Below are 20,191 nucleotides of genomic sequence, written 5' to 3' on the forward strand. Positions count from 1 at the left end.
GCTGGGAAAGGGGAATTCTAAAAACGTTTAGAATAACTTTTGACTCCTAGAAAAAAGTTTCAGGCTCATAATCAGTCCAAAAAGCATATGCAAAGGCTTTGTTTGAATCAAGCTGGGGGGGAAAGGACCCCTTAGTGGACACCACTGTTATACACCCTGGCTGTTGTGGTTGCACTTGCACACGGTGTGTGACTGCAGGTGGGGTGTGTCTTGCAGCCTCTACCTGCTCACGGGCCACCGTGCCCAACAGCATGGTCACCACCTCTGGACAAACGTTCCAGATCTCTGCCAGCCCGGTGACCATGGCTGGCCAGGTCATCACCGCCAAGCTACCCATCCCAGCCAACAGCAAGATTGTTACGGTCAACATGCCAACCACACAAGGAGGTATGGATGACCTTGCCAACAGTAAGGTTTTAGCCGACATGATCGCATTGACAAGGCCTACCCCCACTCAGCAGGCCTACCCCCACTCAGCAGGCCTACCCCCACTCAGCAGGCCTACCCCCACTCAGCAGGCCTACCCCCACTCAGCAAAACCATGAACCATCTCACCCCAGTGGAACCTTTGAGGGGCTTTGAAGTGTTGCTTTTGGTTTGAGTGTGCTGGCTGCCCTAATACGTAGAAAATGCCACTGATTTATACAAGAACATTCCAGGAAGGAGGACCCTTGGGATGCCCTGTCTGTCTCGCTCAGTAATAGACACCGTAATGGCTGTCCTGTCTGTCAGATTATTGATCCAATGGAAGCTTCCTTACGGTATCTTGGCTGAGTCCCAGACAGTCTCAACACAAAGGACCTGTTCTGCTTGATCCATACAGTCTGTCCAGGTCATCTGCAAGATGGGCAGGTGAAATTTCTCCCACTGATGGCTGTGACTTGCCAGTATAATTGGAGATGTAATTCAACCTAGTATTTCTTTGGAAAACTGAATTCCTAGTTCCATGAGCTTTTAACAAGTGCGTTTGACTTGTAAATCTCATTATTGAGGTTCAACACCCTACTGTTGATCTACTTGTAGTGAATTCATGCTGCTTAACACAGTCCCTCTCCGTCACAGGTATGGTGCAAGTCCAGCAGAATGTCCTGGGCATTATTCCATCCAGTACCCCAGGCAACCAGCGGACCTACTCCTCATTCCAGAACCGCAACGCCACCATCAACATCAGACCCAACACCTCCACCTCAACCACCACTCAGCCGGTAGAGAATAGACATCCAAACAGATCTATCCCTCTCACATATTATTGCTCTGTCTTTTTCCCTCTTATGCTCTCCCCTGCTCTTTCTTTGAGTTATAATCTTAATTGGAATGTAGTGAAATTAGCATAATCATGTGTACAGTATAATTTATTTGTGTTTTGTTTCTTTGGCCCAGGTCATTGCCACCGGAGCCCAGATCCGTCCAGGTATGTCGGTGATCCGATCGCCCCTGCAGCAGGGCACCACCATGGGCAAAACCATCATCAGAACCCCCTTGATGATGCAACAAGGTATTCTACCAGCCAGTAGGTCTCTCCTCTGCCGCCTCCCAACCTGTGGCTGCATGGCTCTGCTCACTCCTCAGCATGCACATTACAGGCAGTCTGCAACATTGCTTTGTGTTGACATGTTTATACGTATTCATTTTATTCGGATGGATACTATATTTAGAACTGTATTGGTAGTCCGACCGATGTTAACTTTATGTATGACCTCCAGTCAATTCATTCATGATAAGCCACCTGATTTGTCTTGGGACTGTCTCATGCACTTTTCTTATTTAAGGCTACTCACTGTCTGTCCTCTAGGCCAGCAGCAGGTGGTGACTCAGATCATCCGGGGCCAACCTGTCTCCACAGCAGTTTCCAGTGCCAGCCCTGTACAGACCAGCGCAGGCCAGAGGATGCTGGGTGCCGCCCCGTCCCCCCGTCCTGTCACCCCTGCCCCCGGGCAGTCCCCATCACCATCCACCCCCCAAGGCGGCCGACCACAGCAGGGCCAGGTCAAACTCACCCTGGCCCAGCTCACCCAGCTAACGCAGGGGGCACAGGTGAGGAGCCACCTGCTCTCTTTTACACCTACTTTCACACATACTCTCATATTTCACACATACTCTCATATTCTCTGTGTGTTTCTATGTCTGACTGTGTGTGTCTGTGTGTTCCAGGGAGGGAACCAAGGTCTCACAGTAGTAATCCAGGGACAGGGCCAGACCACAGGCCAGCTGCAGGTCATCCCCCAGGGGGTGACAGTCATCCCAGGCCCTGGGCAGCAGCTCATGCAGGCTGCCATGCCCAACGGCCAGGTGCAGCGCTTCCTCTTCACCCCAGGGGCATCAGCCCCTGCCCCCACCCCCGCCACCACGGCCAGTGCTGCTGTCACCCCCGTCACAGCCACCACAACACCCTCAGTGCCAGGTATGAGGCCAGGCCACTTCAACAAGCATTGTACACAAGGCTTTGCAGAGTTGTGAATTAGAATGTTAATTTGGATTGGTCACTAGTTTGTGTAGATGTGTTAATACTGTGCTGCTGTCTCTCTCTCCTCCGTTGCAGCACTGTCTCTGCCTCCGGTTCAGACTCCCGCCACCTCTCAAGCACCGGCACCACCAGTCCAGCCTCCTCAACAGGCTATCGCTCATGTCCAGCCTCCTCAACAGGCTATCGCTCATGTCCAGCCTCCTCAACAGGCTATCGCTCATGTCCAGCCTCCTCAACAGGCTATCGCTCATGTCCAGCCTCCTCAACAGGCTATCGCTCATGTCCAGCCTCCTCAACAGGCTATCGCTCATGCCCAGCCTCCTCAACAGGCTATCGCTCATGCCCAGCCTCCTCAACAGGCTATCGCTCATGTCCAGCCTCCTCAACAGGCTATCGCTCATGTCCAGCCTCCTCAACAGGCTATCGCTCATGTCCAGCCTCCTCAACAGGCTATCGCTCATGTCCAGCCTCCTCAACAGGCTATCGCTCATGTCCAGCCTCCTCAACAGGCTATCGCTCATGTCCAGCCTCCTCAACAGGCTATCGCTCATGTCCAGCCTCCTCAACAGGCTATCGCTCATGTCCAGCCTCCTCAACAGGCTATCGCTCCAGTCCAGCCTCCTCAACAGGCTATCGCTCCAGTCCAGCCTCCTCAACAGGCTATCGCTCCAGTCCAGCCTCCTCAACATCCTATCGCTGCAGTCCAGCCCCCTCAACAGGCTATCGCTCCAGTCCAGCCTCCTCAACAGCCTATCACTGCAGTCCAGCCCCCTGCCCTCGCTCCTGCCCCCCCTCCAGTGTCCACACATCAGATTCAACCCCCTCAGACTCAAGTCCACATCCCCCTCCAGTCCCCCACTGCCTTACCCATCCAGCAGATAGCCCAGATCCCAACCTCTCCACAACAGGTCCATATGAAGACTCTCTCGGTCTCACCCTCTGTCACCCAGGCCACAGTGAGGCCCATCCAGGCCCATGCTCAACTCCAGCCCCAGGTTTCGGCTCAGATCAGGCCGCAGCAGCTGCAGCTCCACCACCAACACCAGCTGATCACAGTGCCGGGGCTGCAGCAGCAGGTCCAGGTGCTGGGCACCATCCAGACCCACGTGGCAGCCCAGCTCCAGGCCCAGCAGGGTGGGGCGGTGCCCCAGCAGATCAAGCTGCAGCTGCCTATCCAGATCCAGCAGGCAGGAGGCCAGGGGCAGGCCCACCAGATCCAGAACGTGGTGACCATCCAGACGGCCAGCGTGCAGGACCACCTGCAGAGGATCCAGCAGCTCAGAGAGCAGCAGCAGAAGAAGAAGCAGCAGGAGGCCAAAAGGGAGCAGAGCCTGCAGGCCTCCAGCCCCAGCGACATCATCCAGAAACAGGTGGTGATGAAGCAGAATGCTGTGATAGAAAATCTGAAACAGAGGAAGACCATGACTCCAGCAGAGCGGGAGGAGAACCAGAGGTATGGCTGTCATTGTTCACAGACATGACCCTTACAAAACGACATTCATATGAATTACAGTACATTCTTTATCTATTTGTCAGTTCCAAAACTTTACTATGCTTAATCCTAACAACAATCGCCAACTATTTTGTGTTAGTTGTATTTTGTCTGATTCCATGATGAGTCTGACAAGCCCTCCCTTCCTCTATCCCCTGCTGAGCAGAATAATCGTCTGCAACCAGGTTATGAAGTTCATCCTGGACAAGATCGACAAGGACGAGAAGCAGGCGGCTAAGAAGAGGAAGAAGGAGGAGTCTGTGGAGCAGAAACGCAGTAAGCAGAATGCCACCAAGCTCTCGGCGCTGCTCTTCAAGCACAAAGAGCAGCTCAAGGCTGAGATCCTGAAGAAGAGGGCTCTACTGGACAAGGAGCTGCAGCTGGAGGTTCAGGTCAGTGCCAACGCCACCTCTGCATCATAGGCCACTGTATTGTAGCGCTCCAGTAGGGTGCAGTAGTGTGATATTGGATGTGTTGAGAAATATTGCGGCCACTGCCCAGGAATTCCTTACATTGTGACACCAACTGTCAACCATTCTCTCTCTCTCTCTCCCCTTCCTTTCCCCTATGTCCTTCTCTCTCTCAGGAGGAGCTGAGGAGGGACATCAGCAGGCTGAGGAAGGAGAAGGAGAAGGCCCAAGTTGCAGCCTCTCAGGCAGCCGCTGCCGCAGCTGCAGCCCAGGTGGCCTCATCCCTCTCCCCCACCATGGCCTCGCCCTCCTCCGCCCACAAACGCAAGAGGGACGACGAGAGGGACTCGTCCTCCGCCAAGCCCAAGAAGAAGAAGATGATATCCACTACCTCAAAGGATCACAAGAAGGAAGTCAAGCTGTACTGTGTCTGTAAAACGCCCTATGACGAGGCCAAGTAAGATACGGATGCACCATATCGGGTTCCCATTGAAACACTGAACATGTAACTGAACTGTAGCATGTATGTCAAAGACATCGAACTTAAGTCCACATGGTTTCAGGTTCTACATTGGGTGCGACCTGTGCTCCAACTGGTTCCACGGTGCGTGTGTGGGCATCACGGAGAAGGAGGCCAAGAAGATGGACGACTACGTCTGTAACGGCTGCAAGCAGGGCCAGGACTCACAGGACTCAGAGGGCACCACGGAGGAGCTGTACTGCATCTGCCGGACGCCATATGATGAAACACAGTATGATAACACAATATTAATAAGGTTATAGCTTGGGTGAACTGAATGTTATAGGTCCAAATATCCCTGACCTGTACTTCCCATGTCTTTTCTCCCAGGTTTTACATTGGCTGCGACCGTTGCCAGAACTGGTACCACGGGCGCTGTGTGGGCATTCTGCAGAGTGAGGCCACCCACATAGACGAGTACGTGTGCCCGCAGTGTCAATCCACGGAGGACGCCATGACGGTCCTCACACCGTTAACCGACAAGGACTACGAGGGTTTAAGAAGAATCCTGCGCTCCTTACAGGTATGAAAGCCTGTGGTCTCCTCTGTTCAGTGTCTTTACTGATGATGCATTTGATATGGATATGGCCAGAGTTGGGAGTCACATCATGTACCCTGTCTTGAATAAATGAAATGATTAAATGAAACAACATTGCATTGCAGGACCAGTGTTCTGGTCTGGGGCACTACATTCTCAACATACTTCAGTATACCTCTGTTGTAAATCTAGTGAAACATCTATTTTTCTGTTAACAGGCTCACAAAATGGCGTGGCCGTTCCTTGAACCAGTAGATCCCAACGATGCTCCTGATTATTATGGCGTTATAAAGGAACCGATGGGTAAGGGCAAGGGCAGATCTCTAAATCACTGTAATGTCATTGACTGTCGCTATTATTTCTGTTTTGGAGAAAAAAACATTCTATCTTGAATGTGTTGGAAAGTAGACACAATGTGTACTTGGCTAGTGTTTATGTTGATTGTTTAGAAAATATAATAATTGACCAACACATTTACCTTTGGTCACTCTTCTCTATGTTTCATCCCCAGACCTCTCCACAATGGAAGACAGATTACAGAAACGGTATTACAACAAGCTCACTGAGTTTGTGGCGGACATGACTAAAGTCTTTGACAACTGTCGCTACTACAACCCCAACGACTCCCCCTTCTTTCAGTGTGCCGAAGTTCTGGAGTCATTCTTTGTACAGAAGCTCAAAGGTTTCAAAGCTAGCAGGTAAGTTTAGAGCTCTCATGACTCCCAAAGCTCTTCAGAGGCCCTGTCATTAAGTCTCCTGTTAGAAAGGACTCCCTCCGTCATGCTCCTCTGCTTTCCATGGTCTCATCTGACGTTAGGGCATGGGTAATGGCTTGGCAGTCATATAATGTTCATGACACTCCATGTGACTTTGATTGAATCTGCTTTTGAGAATTTACCAAGAACAACACCCTTTTTAATATTTTCTTTTTCATTAAACCATGCATCCGTGTCATACTAGTTAGCCTCATGCACTCTCTGGGCATGTCCGTTTGTGTTGTAGTATCCTGACTTTGGCTGTGGTCTTCCCCACAGACCTGGCTGTGGTTTGTGGGCTGCTTGGTAGAGGGATGCAGTCTTACCAAAGCCTACAGGGCTGACTTCAGCTCAGACATCCTCCCTGCAATAGTTTTCAATAGAGCTTCATTAATGTTTGCTCCATCTCTGTGTCATGCATCACCTTGCATTGTCTCTTTCACCTGTACCGCATGCATTTGATTTATGCCACTCATTCTCTCTTTCTTGCAGATTGTGATGTCATAAGTCTGACGTTATAGCTGGAGTCTGAGCTGGATGCTGGGGTCTCTAGTAGTGAATCATGGAACTTGCTGTTTCATAAACAGTGGAAATTCTGTGTGATTATTTAAGATTTAAAGAAATAAACACACAAACACAAGTGTTCTGCTATCAGTGAATCAAACCATGCTTAAATGTACATTTGCAAGTATAGAAGCCAAATTCCAAAGATGCCTTCCGTGACAATCACAAAATGGCAGCCATGTTGACACTTACAAATCACGTTTTCAAGGGATATGATTTTTCTCTATTATTTTAAACATTTACTTAGAAATGTTTAAATAAGCTTCACCCAGATATGCATTTTTTAATTTCTAGTTAGTTATTCTTGGAGAGGGAGATATAAAAACAACATTTGGGACCACATATGTAAAGCTGTATATTTTATTATTATATATTTATCAAATTAAGTTCCTCTCTTCCTCATGGCCTTCTTTCAGCTAATTTAAATATCATGCATTCGTAATGAATGGGTATGATTTTAATATAGTGCACAGGTTTGTAGGTAAATAGCTTAACTACTGGTTGATTTATTATTTGGATGTTTTAAATTTAGTGATTCAAAAAATAAGATGAATATTGTATGGTTTTTAATCCTTTTGTGAAGGATTATTTTATGGTTAAAACAGAGAGAGCCTATGGTCAGAGGAATTTATATAGACTTAAAATAATAAATAAAATGTCACGGCTTAACTATATTGGACCAATGCCTTACTGCATGAAGGTACCTCAGGATGTAGACGTGAAACACCATTTTCATTGACTAAGTCATTCCCAATGAATTAGGCCAGCATGGCTGCGCTGTCTCCTTCCTGACCCCATGGCATCCATTTTTTGTATCACTGTTTTGTTGTTTGTTTTTTGTTCATGTCAGTATGTTTAAACTATTCATAAACATTTTTAAAGGTTCTCAACTGTTCCCCTTTTCCACATTCTATAGGTCTCATAACAACAAACTACAGACTTCGACCTCTTAGTATATACCACATATTTGAACAACAAAAAAATGCACTGCGAGAATTGGGTTAAATTCTGAACAATTAATCCATGTTGGGACCTGGCTCCTGTGCTTTGTCCACTCCTCTCCCTCCTCCTGGCACCACTACGCAGCCCCTAAAGGAAGACTCTCCCTCCTTCTGGCCCCACTACGCAGCCCCTAAAGACTCTCCCTGTAAGACCAGCAGCGCTGCTCCCACCGAACTGTCAGGTGGAGCTGCTGCCTGCCCACCTCTGCCACATGGACATTTGACAAGGGGTTAAAATGGAGGGTTTGAATAAAGGCATTTCTGAAAAAGGTTACCTTGAAGAAAATACTTTCTTTGGAGATCTCACGTTTACTTGTTCGTTCTTCTTGATTTGATTCTTTGTTACCCCTCTAGCCAGTTGAAGAAATTAAGAAAAGCTTCCATGGCCATGCCCATAAAAAATAAAAAAAACATTTGACGCCTGTTTGAACGTTGAAAAATGTTGAGCTGAGTTGCACTCAGTGTATCAGATTGCACAGTGCACTTATGTGTGTCTATCCCCTTTCAATCACTTTATTAGAGGTGGGTTGAAAGATACATCTCATTGGGAAGGACTTGCTTGAGTTTGGACCTACTAGCTTTCTGGACACTAACAGTTTGAGTTTCAGTCAAGCTATGCTGAAAGGAATAAAGTATTTGGTATTAATTGCCCAGCAGTAATGACATTGCTAAGGATAAAAACACATGTATTTGAAGGTATCCTGCCCTGTTTGTAAAACTTGTCAGATTTTGAATTTTTGTTTTTGTATTACAGCTGAAGAGATTGATGTATATGAAACATAATAAATGGAGAAGACTGAGCTCTCTTCCACAACTGAAAGTGTTGGCATATGCTTTTGTGAAATAAATTGCTCTAGCTATATGGAAATATTTTTCCCTTCAGCATTTACAGTGCATTCAAAGTATTCACACCCCCTTGACTTTTTCCACATTACAGCCTTATTCTAAAATGGATTAAATCGTTTTTCCCCTCTACACACAATACCCCATAATGACAAGGTAAAAACATTTTTTTAGGAATTTTAACAAATGTATAAAAAAATATACAAATAATAATCCCATTTACTTAAGTATTCAGACCCTTTACTCAGTCCTTTTTTAAGCACCTTTTGGCAGCGATTACAACCTCGTGTCTTCTTGGGTATGACGCTACTAGCTTGGCACACCTGTATTTGGGGAGTTTCTGTCGATCCTCAAGTTCTGTCAGGTTGGATGGGGAGCGTCACTGCACAGCTATTTTCAGGTCTCCAGAGATGTTCGATCGGGTTCAAGTCTGGGCTCTGGCTGGGCCACTCAAGGACATTCAGAGCCACTCCTGCGTTGTCTTGTCTGTGTGCTTCAAGTCGTCCAGTTGGAAGGTGAACCTTCGCCTCAGTCTAAGAACTTGCTCCAGAGCACTCAGGACTTCATCGATCTCTCTGTACTTTGCTCTGTTCATCTTCCCCTCGATCCTGACTAGTCTCCCAGTCCCTGCCGTAGAAAAACATCCCCACAGCATGATGATGCTGCCACCACCATGCTTCACAATAGGGATGGTGCCAGGTTTCCTCCATACATGACACTTGGCATTCAGGGGAAAGAGTTCAATCTTGGTTTCATCAGACCAGAGAATCTTGTTTCTCATGGTCAGAGTCCTTCAGGTGCTCTTTGGCAAACTCCAAGCAGTCTGTCATGTGGCTTTTACTGAGGAGTGGCTTCCATTTGGCCACTCTCTACCATAAAGGCCTGATTGGAGGAGTGCTGCAGATATGGTTGTCCTTCTGGAAGGTTCTCCCATCTCCGAAAAGCAACTCTGGAGCTCTGTCAGAGTGATCATCGGTTCTTGGTCACCTCCGCGACCAAGGCCCTTCTCCCCCAATTGCTCCGTTTGGCCGGGCAGCCAGCTCTAGGAAGTCTTGGTGGTTCCAAACTTCTTCCGTTTAAGAATGATGGAGGCCACTGTTCTTGTGGACCTTCAATGCTGCAGAGATTTTTTGGTACCCTTCCCCAGATCTGTGCCTCGACACAATCCTGTCTCAGCGCTCCACAGACAATTCCTTTGACCTCATGGCTTGGTTTTTTCTCTGACATGCACTGTCAACTGTGGGAACTTATATAGACGTGTGTTTGCCTTTTCCAAATCATGTCCAATCAATTGAATTTACCAAAGGTGGACTCCAATAAAGTTGTAGAATAATTTCAAGGATGATCAATGGAAACAGGATGCACCTAAGCTCAATATCGAGTCTCACAGCAAAGGGTCTGAATACTTATGTAAATAAGGTATTTCTGTTTTTTATTTGTAATAAATATGCAAACATTTCTAAAAACCTGTTTTTGCTTTGTCATTATGTGGTATTGTGTGTAGTCCACATGCTAAACTACAGGACTGTTTTGCTATCACAGACTGGAACATGTTCCGGGATTCTTCCAATGACATTGAGGAATACACCACATCAGTCACTGGCTTTATCAATAAGTGCATTGAGGACGTCCCCCCCCCACAGTGACTGTACGTACATACCCCAACCAGAAGCCATTGTTTACAGGCAACATTCGCACTGAGCTAAAGGGTGGAGCTGCCGCTTTCAAGGTGCGGGACTCTAACCCGGAAGCTTACAAGAAATCCCGCTATGCCCTGCGACGAACCATCAAACAGGCAAAGCGTCAATACAGGGCTAAGATTGAATCATACTACACCGGCTCCGACGCTCGTCGGATGTGGCAGGGCTTGCAAACTATTACAGACTACAAAGGGAAGCACAGCCACGAGCTGCCCAGTGACACGAGACTACCAGACGAGCTAAATCACTTCTATGCTCGCTTCGAGGCAAGCAACACTGACGCATGCATGAGAGCATCAGCTGTTCCGGACGACTGTGTGATCACGCTCTCCGTAGCCGACGTGAGTAAGACCTTTAAACAGGTCAACATTCTCAAGGCTGCGGGGCCAGACGGATTACCAGGACGTGTGCTCCGGGCATGTGCTGACCAACTGGCAGGTGTCTTCACTGACATTTTCAACATGTCCTTGATTGAGTCTGTAATACCAACATGCTTCAAGCAGACCACCATAGTCCCTTGTGCCCAAGAACACAAAGGCAACCTGCCTAAATGACTACAGACCCGTAGCACTCACGTCCGTAGCCATGAAGTGCTTTGAAAGGCTGGTAATGGCTCACATCAACACCATTATCCCAGAAACCCTAGACCCACTCCAATTTGCATACCGCCCAAACAGATCCACAGATGATGCAATCTCTATTGCACTCCACACTGCCCTTTCCCACCTGGACAAAAGGAACACCTATGTGAGAATGCTATTCATTGACTATAGCTTAGCGTTCAACACCATAGTACCCTCAAAGCTCATCACTTAGCTAAGGAACCTGGGACTAAACACCTCCCTCTGCAACTGGATCCTGGACTTCCTGACGGGCTGCCCCCAGGTGGTGAGGGTAGGTAGCAACACATCGGCCACGCTGATCCTCAACACTGGAGCTCCACAGGGGTGCGTGCTCAGTCCCCTTCTGTACTCCCTGTTCACCCACGACTGCATGGCCAGGCACGACTCCAACACCATCATTAAGTTTGCAGACGACACAACAGTGGTAGGCCTGATCACCGACAACGACGAGACAGCCTATAGGGAGGAGGTCAGAGACCTGGCCGGGTGGTGCCAGAATAACAACCTATCCCTCAACGTAACCAAGACTAAGGAGATGATTGTGGACTACAGGAAAAGGAGCACCAAGCACATCCCCATTCTCATCGACGGGGCTGTAGTGGAGCAGGTTGAGAGCTTCAAATTCCTTGGTGTCCACATCAACAACAAATTAGAATGGTCCAAACACACCAAGACAGTTGTGAAGAGGGCACGACAAAGCCTATTCCCCCTCAGGAAACTAAAAAGATTTGGCATGGGTCCTGAGATCCTCAAAAGGTTCTACAGCTGCAACATCGAGAGCATCCTGATCGGTTGCATCACTGCCTAGTACGGCAATTGCTTGGCCTCCGACCGCAAGGCACTTAAGAGGGTAGTGCGTACGGCCCAGTACATTACTGGGGCAAAGCTGCCTGCCATCCAGGACCTCTACACCAGGCGGTGTCAGAGGAAGGCCCTAAAAATTGTCAAAGACCCCAGCCACCCCAGTCATAGACTGTTCTCTCTACTACCGCATGGCAAGCGGTACCGGAGTGCCAAGTCTAGGACAAAAAGGCTTCTCAACAGTTTTTACCCTCAAGCCATAAGACTCCTCAACAGGTAACCAAATGGTTACCCAGACTATTTGCATTGCATCTTTTTACTGTTGTTTTAATTCTTTACTTACCTACACACACATACCTTTTTTTCGCACTATTGGTTAGAGCCTGTAAGTAAGTATTTCACTGTAAGGTCTACACCTGTTGTATTCGGTGCACGTGACAAACTTTGATTTGATTGATGAGAAATAAAAAAATAAAATCATCAATTTTATATATATATATTTTTTTTTTTTTACCTTTATTTAACTTGGCAAGTCAGTTAAGAATAAATTCTTATTTACAATGACAGCCTACCCCGGCCAAATCTTAACTTGGACGACGCTGGGCCAATTGTGCGCCGCCCTATGGGACGCCCAAGCACAGCCGGTTGTGATACAGCCTGGAATCGAACCAGGGTCTTGGGTAATACCTTATGATCTCATCAACTAGCTGCATCTATATAATTAGAATTTCCATTAATAGGACTGGTATGATCAGATGGGAGTCCAGTGACCCTTTATCCCCAGTTCCAGGCATTCATGTCTGGATTGTATGCATATACGGAAGCACATGTAAACACTATATTCAGAGGTTGATGTTGATTATTGGTCATGATACAAAATAGTCAGTGTAATGTTTATCCATATATTTTAACAGATTTTAGTTGTCTGGGTTCTCTGATTTTAAGTGTATCTTCTGGGCAGTTTGAAACAACTCCTTGAATTGCATCAGATGTAGATATTGTTTTCCACACACAGACCTAAGCAGAAAACACATTTTGAACAGTGTTATATTTAATAACACAAAAGCAACTGTTCCAACATGAACTTGTTTGGAAAAATTGTTTCTGATATGATAGAAATTGTATTATGAGGGCATGGGTGTACTGAAATCTCGCGATAGGTCTCTACTGACAACACTTCCAGAGCGCCCTGTGATTTTTCAAAACAGTCCAATAGGGTGATGCTTTTAATCGAACTGACCAATCAGGGAGCTTTGTGACAGGAATTTAAAGGTCTGTACAAAATTTCTTAGCTAGAATTTTTGTAGAGGGACCGGGTAAGTGCTTGTCAAGGGTTCATATTGTGTAGTGGTTGGCAAATATTCGCTGTACTTATGTTACTGTTTTACTTTGTTGATGGGGTTTGCTGGTCACTTGTGACCGATATAACTTTCTAGAAAAGCCAAAAACGTGTTCTTGGATCCTAGCTAGCAATTCGTATTATGAAACTAATTGTTGCATTTCGTTTAGGTGCTCAAAAAAATATTTATCGAACTACTTAGAACATTTTTGTCAATTTGCCCAAAAATGTCTGCTGGCAACGAGAACGGTGTCCGTCTGGACAAGTTCAAGAATAAGGGAAAAGATGCCAATGTAAGTGACATGTATGCATGGCACGATTTTTTTAATGTTTTCATTTCAAATATGTGTTCATGGCTTGCTAGCTAAATGAATCTGGCTAGGCATAGTCAATGGTGGTTGTTGATCACTTTGCAGGAGCTTAGACGCAGGAGAGTAGAAGTGAACGTCGAACTTCGCAAGGCAAAGAAGGACGATCAGATCTTCAAAAGAAGAAATGTAACCACTTTGGTCGACGAGGCAACTTCCCCACTTCAAGAGAAAAGCCAAAACTGTCAGGTGAGTTTGTTAGGCCTGTCTGTTTATACAATGCACAATAATTCCAGTGGCCCACAATCGGCCCAGCGTCATCCGGGTTAGGGGAGGGTTTGGCCGGATAGGCCGTATAATAAGAATTTGTTCTTAACTGACTTGCCTAGTAAAATAATTCCAATTGAAACAACCTGTTGTCATAATTTACAGGCCACTCGACAGTGGTCCGTGGAGGAGATTCTTGCTGGTGTGAACAGTAACAACCTTGATGCCCAGCTCAACGCCACGCAAGCTGCAAGGTAAAGTGATCGATGTAAAACTGTCTGGGAAATGCTGTTTGTGGCAGTGCTTTTATTTAAGTGTTGGCTACCATGATCATGACTTGTTGCTTTTTCAATTGATCTCATTACAGGAAGTTGCTATCCCGTGAGAGACATCCTCCCATTGACCACATCATCAGTGCTGGGCTGATTCCTAAGTTAGTTGCTTTCTTGGGTTTGGAGTCACCCCCTATCCAGTTTGAGGCTGCCTGGGCTCTAACCAACATTGCATCTGGAACATCTGACCAGACCAGTGCTGTTGTGGAGGGCGGAGCCATTCCAGCCTTCATCAGGCTTGTCATATCCCCCCACCCCCACATCAGCGAGCAGGCTGTGTGGGCTTTGGGTAACATTGCAGGTAAAGCATTCCTCTTGTTACAGTATCTCATCAGTGTATAGAACCCTAAACTGCCAAAGTGATCTCCCACCCCTAACCTTGCATCCTTGATTTATTCTGTTAGGTGATGGGTCGGTCTACAGAGACCAGGTCATCAAGCATGGAGCTGTGGCCCCCCTGCTTAGTCTGCTCGCTGTCCCTGAGCTCTCTTTGTTCTCTGTAAGTATTCTTAGTGCCTAGTACTCTTAATGCGGTGACCCTTGGCAACCATTCATAAGTAATGGACAATCACTTGACTTGTTCATGACATGATACAAAGTATTAGTCTTGTTTTTTGATAACTCCTTGACCCCCACATTACTTTCCTCACTGGCCACTAGGAGGTGCTGTAACTCAATGAATGAACACCTCTAAAATATTTGTCTTATTTCTCTGTAGTCTGGCTATCTGAGGAACATCACCTGGACGTTGTCAAACCTGTGCCGCAACAAGAACCCATCTCCCCCTCTGGCAGCCGTGCAGCAGATCCTGCCCACTCTGGTGCGTCTGCTGCACTATGATGATAAGGAGGTGCTGGCAGACACCTGCTGGGCATTGTCCTATCTGACCGACGGGCCCAATGATCGCATCGAGGTGGTGGTAGTGCAGACTGGCCTGATCTCCCGCCTGGTGCAGCTGCTTGGCTCTGGGGAGATCTCTGTTGTGGTATGTGCCCAGTCTAGTTATCCTGCAGAGGTGGTGGACTGTCATGTACAATGATTAAGTAGTCACCATATTTATATATTTCAACATTTATGGTACTATGTCTTTTTTTCACCCAAGTGCCCACTGTCTTTGACCTGTCTTCTTTAGACTCCTTCTCTGCGTGCCATTGGAAACATGGTGACTGGCACGGATGAGCAGACTCAGGCCGTGCTGAACGCTGGGGCCCTCTCCATGTTACCTGGCCTGCTGCGCCATCACAAGAGTAACATCCAGAAGGAGGCCTTCTGGACCCTGTCCAACATCACTGCAGGGAGAGACTCTCAGATCCAGGATATCATCAATGCTGGCTTGGTCCCTCTCATGGTAGATGTCCTACGTAAGGTATGTAGGTTTGTTTTCTGTAGTAATATCTTATATGATCGGATTTGTTTTTTATTTTTCACAACTTGGAATGGTGGGATTTAAAAAAAATCCTCATCTGCTTTTCCGTACAGGGGGACTACAAGACTCAGAAAGAGGCAGTTTGGGCAATAACCAACTTGACCAGTGGGGGCACAGTTGAACAGGTTGTGTATCTTGTTCAAGCTAATGTGCTGGAGCCTCTGCTGAATCTACTCTCAACAAAGGACAGCAAAACCATCCTTGTTATCTTGGATGCCATCACCAACATTTTCCTGGTAAGGGGACCTTCTCGCCAAGAATTAGGTAATCTTATTACCGTATAGACTTAGGCATTTGTACCCTATAACTGCAAGATTCGGGTGACATATGTATTCTTAACTTTTGTCCCTCAGGCTGGAGATAAGATTGGTGAAGCAGACAAGCTGTGCATGATGATCGAGGAATGCGGTGGGCTAGACAAGATTGAAGCCCTGCAGTCCCATGAGAATGAGCTAGTCTACAAGGCCTCTCTCAACCTGATTGAGAAATATTTCTCTGGCGAGGTGAGCATTGTTGCGTAATGGTGACTAATTGAACCTGTCCTGTTATAGATGGTATTTGTTTCCTTTCCTCAATTTCTTGCGTCTTCTGTTTTCTAGGAAGAGGAAGACCAATGTGTTGCTCCAGAATTGACAACTGATGGCTATGCATTCCAGATCAGTGAGAACCAAAGCACTTTCAACTTCTAAATACCACTTTTCCTTTAATCTCTTCTGTATACTGCCACTTTGTCCTCTGTGTAATAATGGACTTCTATTCTGTCTGAAATGTACATATGTTTTATATATGTCTGTAAATAAATACATTGAATTCCAATTGAATATGAATCTTTATAGCTTCCACCCTCTTGTTTCTGTAAGAACTATATACAAAGAAACACTGTTTTTGCTATGGTATCTGGACTGTCAGAGCCACTTAACAAATTAATTACACTAGCAATCCGAAATGTCACTTGTATGACAAAGCTGTATTTTCTCGGTCATTAGCATTTTAGCATCAGATCATTTCAGTTTTTAGCCAGGCAGATGTTTCCATCTCCATGTCGTCATTGGTCATTTACTTACTAGCCTCCCTGAAGTGGGATCTGCACTGAAGGGCGCACGAGCTCAACAGTTCAACTCTCGTCTGGCTGGGAGGAGGACTGATTTCCAATCGTTCCGAAGCTGAAGATTTGAAGTGTGAACTCGGATCGCTTGCTTACTCAAAAAAAAAAATTGTCGGCCAGAACCCCGATTTGCAAGATTATTTGGTCAATGAAATGCACTCTGCGGCATCCTAGCTAGTAATTGTTTTTGTATGTGCGCGACAGTGATTGTGTGATCATGATGGCAGCAGTGCTGTCTACATCCGGGCAACAATGCCTTCACTCCATTATTGTTACTTCGGTCTGAAACTGGTTAGTCTTAAATATTAAGCTGGAAGCAAGATGTCTAACCAAGGAGTTCGGCGAAATGGTCCGGTTAAACTGCGCTTAACAGGTAAGAGACACAATGTTGACTTGTCCCTACACAAATGTGGCGACCTAGCTACTGTAGCTAGTTTGTCGCTAGCCCAGCTAACGACGTTAGTTTGTAGGACAAACGTGTGTTCGAAAGGGTGCTTGCTGTGGTTTAAAAGTTTGGGCGCACTTTAACATTTCGAGTAGGGCACGTTATGTATGTGGCAAATTAAACTAACTAAACTAAATGACACAGTAGCTAGATTACTTGGTAACGTTTCAGAAATATTTTTAACGCGTGCTAAATTAGACAGTTAGATTGGTATCTAACAAGCTAACGTTAACGTTAGCACAGGCAAACAAAAGTAATCAGCCCGGGATTACTGCTAGTAGTTAACTAAATGGTAACATTAGTTTAATCAAGCTAGTTCATGAAATATTTGGGGTGGTGTGTGTGTGCGTAAGAGACTACCAAGAGATTCAATTACATCCACACTTTTGTGTAAGAACACATAGTATAGATGACCCTTTTTCAATTTTAAACTATGCATATAATTTACTATGTTAATGAGAATGTTAGTTAGCCACATTAATTGCCATAAGTGTCACTGACCCACATGACTGTATTCCTTGTGCTAATAAAATGCCATAGCTGCTACTATACAATATGTAAACTTGAAGCATTATCTAGATGGCGACTAAATGAGCTAGATTGAGATACTATGGCTGCGTTTACACGGGCAGACCATTTCTGATCTTTTCCACAATTATTGGTGAGGGGAAAAAGATGGAAATTTGGCTGTCAGTGTAAACGCAGAATATCTCCCAGACAGTCCACATCGTACTGCAAATTGGGGATCCCCCCCCTTCCACAATACTGTCAATGATGCAAACATAGGGCCTCAACACACTCTCTGGGTCCCTCTTATTTGATTTGTACCATTTCAACACAAACAGTGGAACGTTTTACATGAGGACATTGTTTTGACTGGGAGAGGGGGATGACAGCAGTGGTGTTTGATGTACTTCCAGGATCAGGGCTGAGTCAAATTCCAGGCCTTTCCATTCACCAGGAAGAGCCAAATTAAATATTTAAGCCAGTGCTGTTTCTGATAGAAATGAGTGTGGAGAAGGGGAGCAGGGGTCTCTGGACTGAGGTGAGAGATCTGCCTGATGGTGAAAAGAGATTTACTCTCAATGGTGTTGCTTAAATCACCTGTGCTACAGAGGCCGCGTTTACACAGGAAGCCCAATTCGTATCTTTTGCCCAATTTTTGGCATTAAAGAGCTGATTGCTCAAAAGACCAGTTAGTGGAAAAGATCTGAGTTGGGCTGCATTGTAAACACAGCTTTAAGCATTGAAAGTAAAGCACATTGCGAGTTCTGACAACCTGTGAATTTGTCCAAATGTGAACTTTTCTGCACAAATTCTACTGGTGGGGTAACCAGGTTTGAACTAGATAGCCCCATTGAAATGTTTCCAAAGTAATATCCTGAACTTAAGACAGATTTTGGTGTCTGTTTTGTTTGTCCGAACTACATGGTGGTCAAGTGCCACACCGTTTTTCTGTCACATTTTTTTGCTCTAACTTTGTAAATTGCCCACTGTGAATTAGTCTGTCGTTCCACTTCGAGATTGACTGCATTGGTGTCTTGGAGAAATAGTAATAATGTGAATTCACTGTGAAAAACAAGGAGAGTACAATCACATGGACCTCCTTTTCCTGACTTTACACAATGTGTATTTGCTCACTTAACTACTGTTTTCATATTTGCTTTTCTGCCTATCTTCCACATGTCTGTCAGTTGAACTGAAGTGTTTTTCCCCTTCCGCCGTCTTCTCCCCAGGGAAGGTTCCTTTTAGAATTAGGCTATGTAAAATTGTGCAGCGTTATCCATATGCGCCTCCACAGCCGGACTCGCTCTGGGCAGGGAAGGACGTTGTTTAGGGAGTCAGCGCTGTGGTGGTATGTCCTCTTTATCGGACTACCCATTAGTGATGGGGGGGATCGATAGTAGAGGTCGATCGATTTATGATTTTTCAACGCCGATACCAATTTATTGGAGGACCAAAAACGATACTGACGAATCGGACAATTTTTATTTATATATATTTGTAATGATGACAATTACAATACTGAATGATCACTATTTTAACTTAATATAATAAAATCAATTTAGTCTCAAATAAATAATGAAATGTTCAATTTGGTTTAAATAATGCCAAAACACAGTGTTGGAGAAGAAAGTAAAAGTGCAATATGTGCCATGTAAAAAAGCTAACATTTAAGGTCCTTGCTCAGTATTCCCAGTAAATAAGTTTAAGGTTGTAGTTATTATAGGACTATTTCGATATATACAATTTGTATTTCATATACCTTTGATTATTGGATTTATGTTAACTAAATATGCAGCTTAAATGTACTTGTCTATTGATTTAAAAAAAAAAAAAAAGGCATTGCTGTTTATGGTTAGGTAGACTGGTGCAACGACAGTTTTTATTATTTTCTTTATTGAAAAAACAAAAAATGTGCAAATGCGGTGGTTAAATCATCACCCGTTTGACGAAGTAGGCTGTGATTCGATGATAAATTAACAGGCACCACATCGATTATATGCAACACAGGACAGCTAGATAACTACACATGGTTGATGCTATTAGTAGTTTAACTAGTAATTATGTTAAGATTGATTTTTTTTTATTTTTATATAAGATAAGTTTAATGCTAGCTAGCAACTTACCTTGGCTCCTTGCGTAACAGGTGGTCAGCCTGCCATGCAGTCTCCTCGTGGAGTGCAATGTAATCAGCGTTAAAAAAAATGCAGATTACCGATTGTTATGAAATCGGCCCTAATTAATCAGTCGACCTCTAATCGATAGTTACATATTGGGATTTTATTTTTGCCGATATATCGTTTGGACAATATCGCAATATTATTTTTGCACTAGTTGGCTGTACCTTCACCAAAACTCCAATATTTTTCCTTCATAGCTTATTCTCCATCTTTCTCCATCTTCTCCATCTGTCAAATATTATATCAACTAAATCATCACTATTTGGGCATGATAAGATGAAATGATTGTGAAAATCTAATGTGTTTACTTACTGATAGTTGAGTTTGAATAAGTAATTAAGGTCTGAGCATGAGTCGTGAATTGATAATAGCAGCTTGTTAGATGTAGTTGACTTTGACACAGCTGTTGATGAGTTTTATTGGGTAAGCCCTGAATGATGAGTTGTTACATGCGAGCAGTCTTGTTGCTGTTTGCGTTCCTCTGAGTTTCTCCTTGCTGACATACCCCCATCCATTTGAACCAGATGTTGCAGACGGTTGCCAGCTTTTAAACTGGAAAAATATGGCAAGCAAG

At 45.2% G+C, this 20,191-nt stretch overlaps 3 protein-coding genes across 10 annotated transcripts in view; all 3 read left to right on the top strand.

The window, feature by feature from the left end:
* LOC106601392 (nucleosome-remodeling factor subunit BPTF) overlaps nt 1-8,564 on the top strand; it is a 28,357-nt gene extending 19,793 nt beyond the window's left edge. For 4 of the 8 annotated variants that reach the window (XM_045715188.2, XM_045715192.2, XM_045715189.2 and 1 more), the window contains 13 exons: nt 217-387; nt 1,063-1,205; nt 1,381-1,510; nt 1,793-2,034; nt 2,152-2,401; nt 2,540-3,917; nt 4,123-4,348; nt 4,543-4,823; nt 4,930-5,118; nt 5,217-5,409; nt 5,643-5,727; nt 5,936-6,122; nt 7,660-8,564. In XM_045715188.2, coding sequence (XP_045571144.1) covers nt 217-387; nt 1,063-1,205; nt 1,381-1,510; nt 1,793-2,034; nt 2,152-2,401; nt 2,540-3,917; nt 4,123-4,348; nt 4,543-4,823; nt 4,930-5,118; nt 5,217-5,409; nt 5,643-5,727; nt 5,936-6,122; nt 7,660-7,696 — 3,512 coding nt within the window. In that variant the 3' untranslated portion in view covers nt 7,697-8,564. Of the gene's footprint in view, nt 1-216; nt 388-1,062; nt 1,206-1,380; nt 1,511-1,792; nt 2,035-2,151; nt 2,402-2,539; nt 3,918-4,122; nt 4,349-4,542; nt 4,824-4,929; nt 5,119-5,216; nt 5,410-5,642; nt 5,728-5,935; nt 6,123-6,671 lie in introns of all 8 variants that reach the window. The other 4 variants (XM_045715193.2, XM_045715197.2, XM_045715191.2 and 1 more) reach the window with 3 other exon arrangements.
* A 4,459-nt stretch (nt 8,565-13,023) lies between these two features.
* On the top strand, nt 13,024-16,199 carry LOC106601395 (importin subunit alpha-1). The gene is made up of 10 exons (XM_082971461.1): nt 13,024-13,343; nt 13,467-13,607; nt 13,791-13,879; nt 13,993-14,258; nt 14,362-14,456; nt 14,676-14,942; nt 15,090-15,323; nt 15,437-15,619; nt 15,737-15,886; nt 15,983-16,199. The coding sequence occupies exons 1-10, from the start codon at nt 13,278-13,280 to the stop codon at nt 16,070-16,072; spliced, it is 1,581 nt and encodes a 526-aa protein (XP_082827587.1). The 5' UTR covers nt 13,024-13,277; the 3' UTR covers nt 16,073-16,199.
* Nucleotides 16,200-16,491: 292 nt separating this feature from the next.
* The window catches only part of LOC106601396 (E3 ubiquitin-protein ligase SMURF2), a 50,980-nt gene continuing 47,280 nt past the window's right edge, over nt 16,492-20,191 (top strand). The window contains exon 1 of the mRNA XM_045715198.2: nt 16,492-16,861. Coding sequence (XP_045571154.1) covers nt 16,810-16,861 — 52 coding nt within the window. The 5' untranslated portion in view covers nt 16,492-16,809. The remainder of the gene's footprint in view (nt 16,862-20,191) is intronic.

Source organism: Salmo salar, chromosome 03, assembly GCF_965601325.2.
Source record: "Salmo salar chromosome 03, fSalSal1, whole genome shotgun sequence".
NCBI classification, from domain to species: domain Eukaryota; kingdom Metazoa; phylum Chordata; class Actinopteri; order Salmoniformes; family Salmonidae; genus Salmo; species Salmo salar.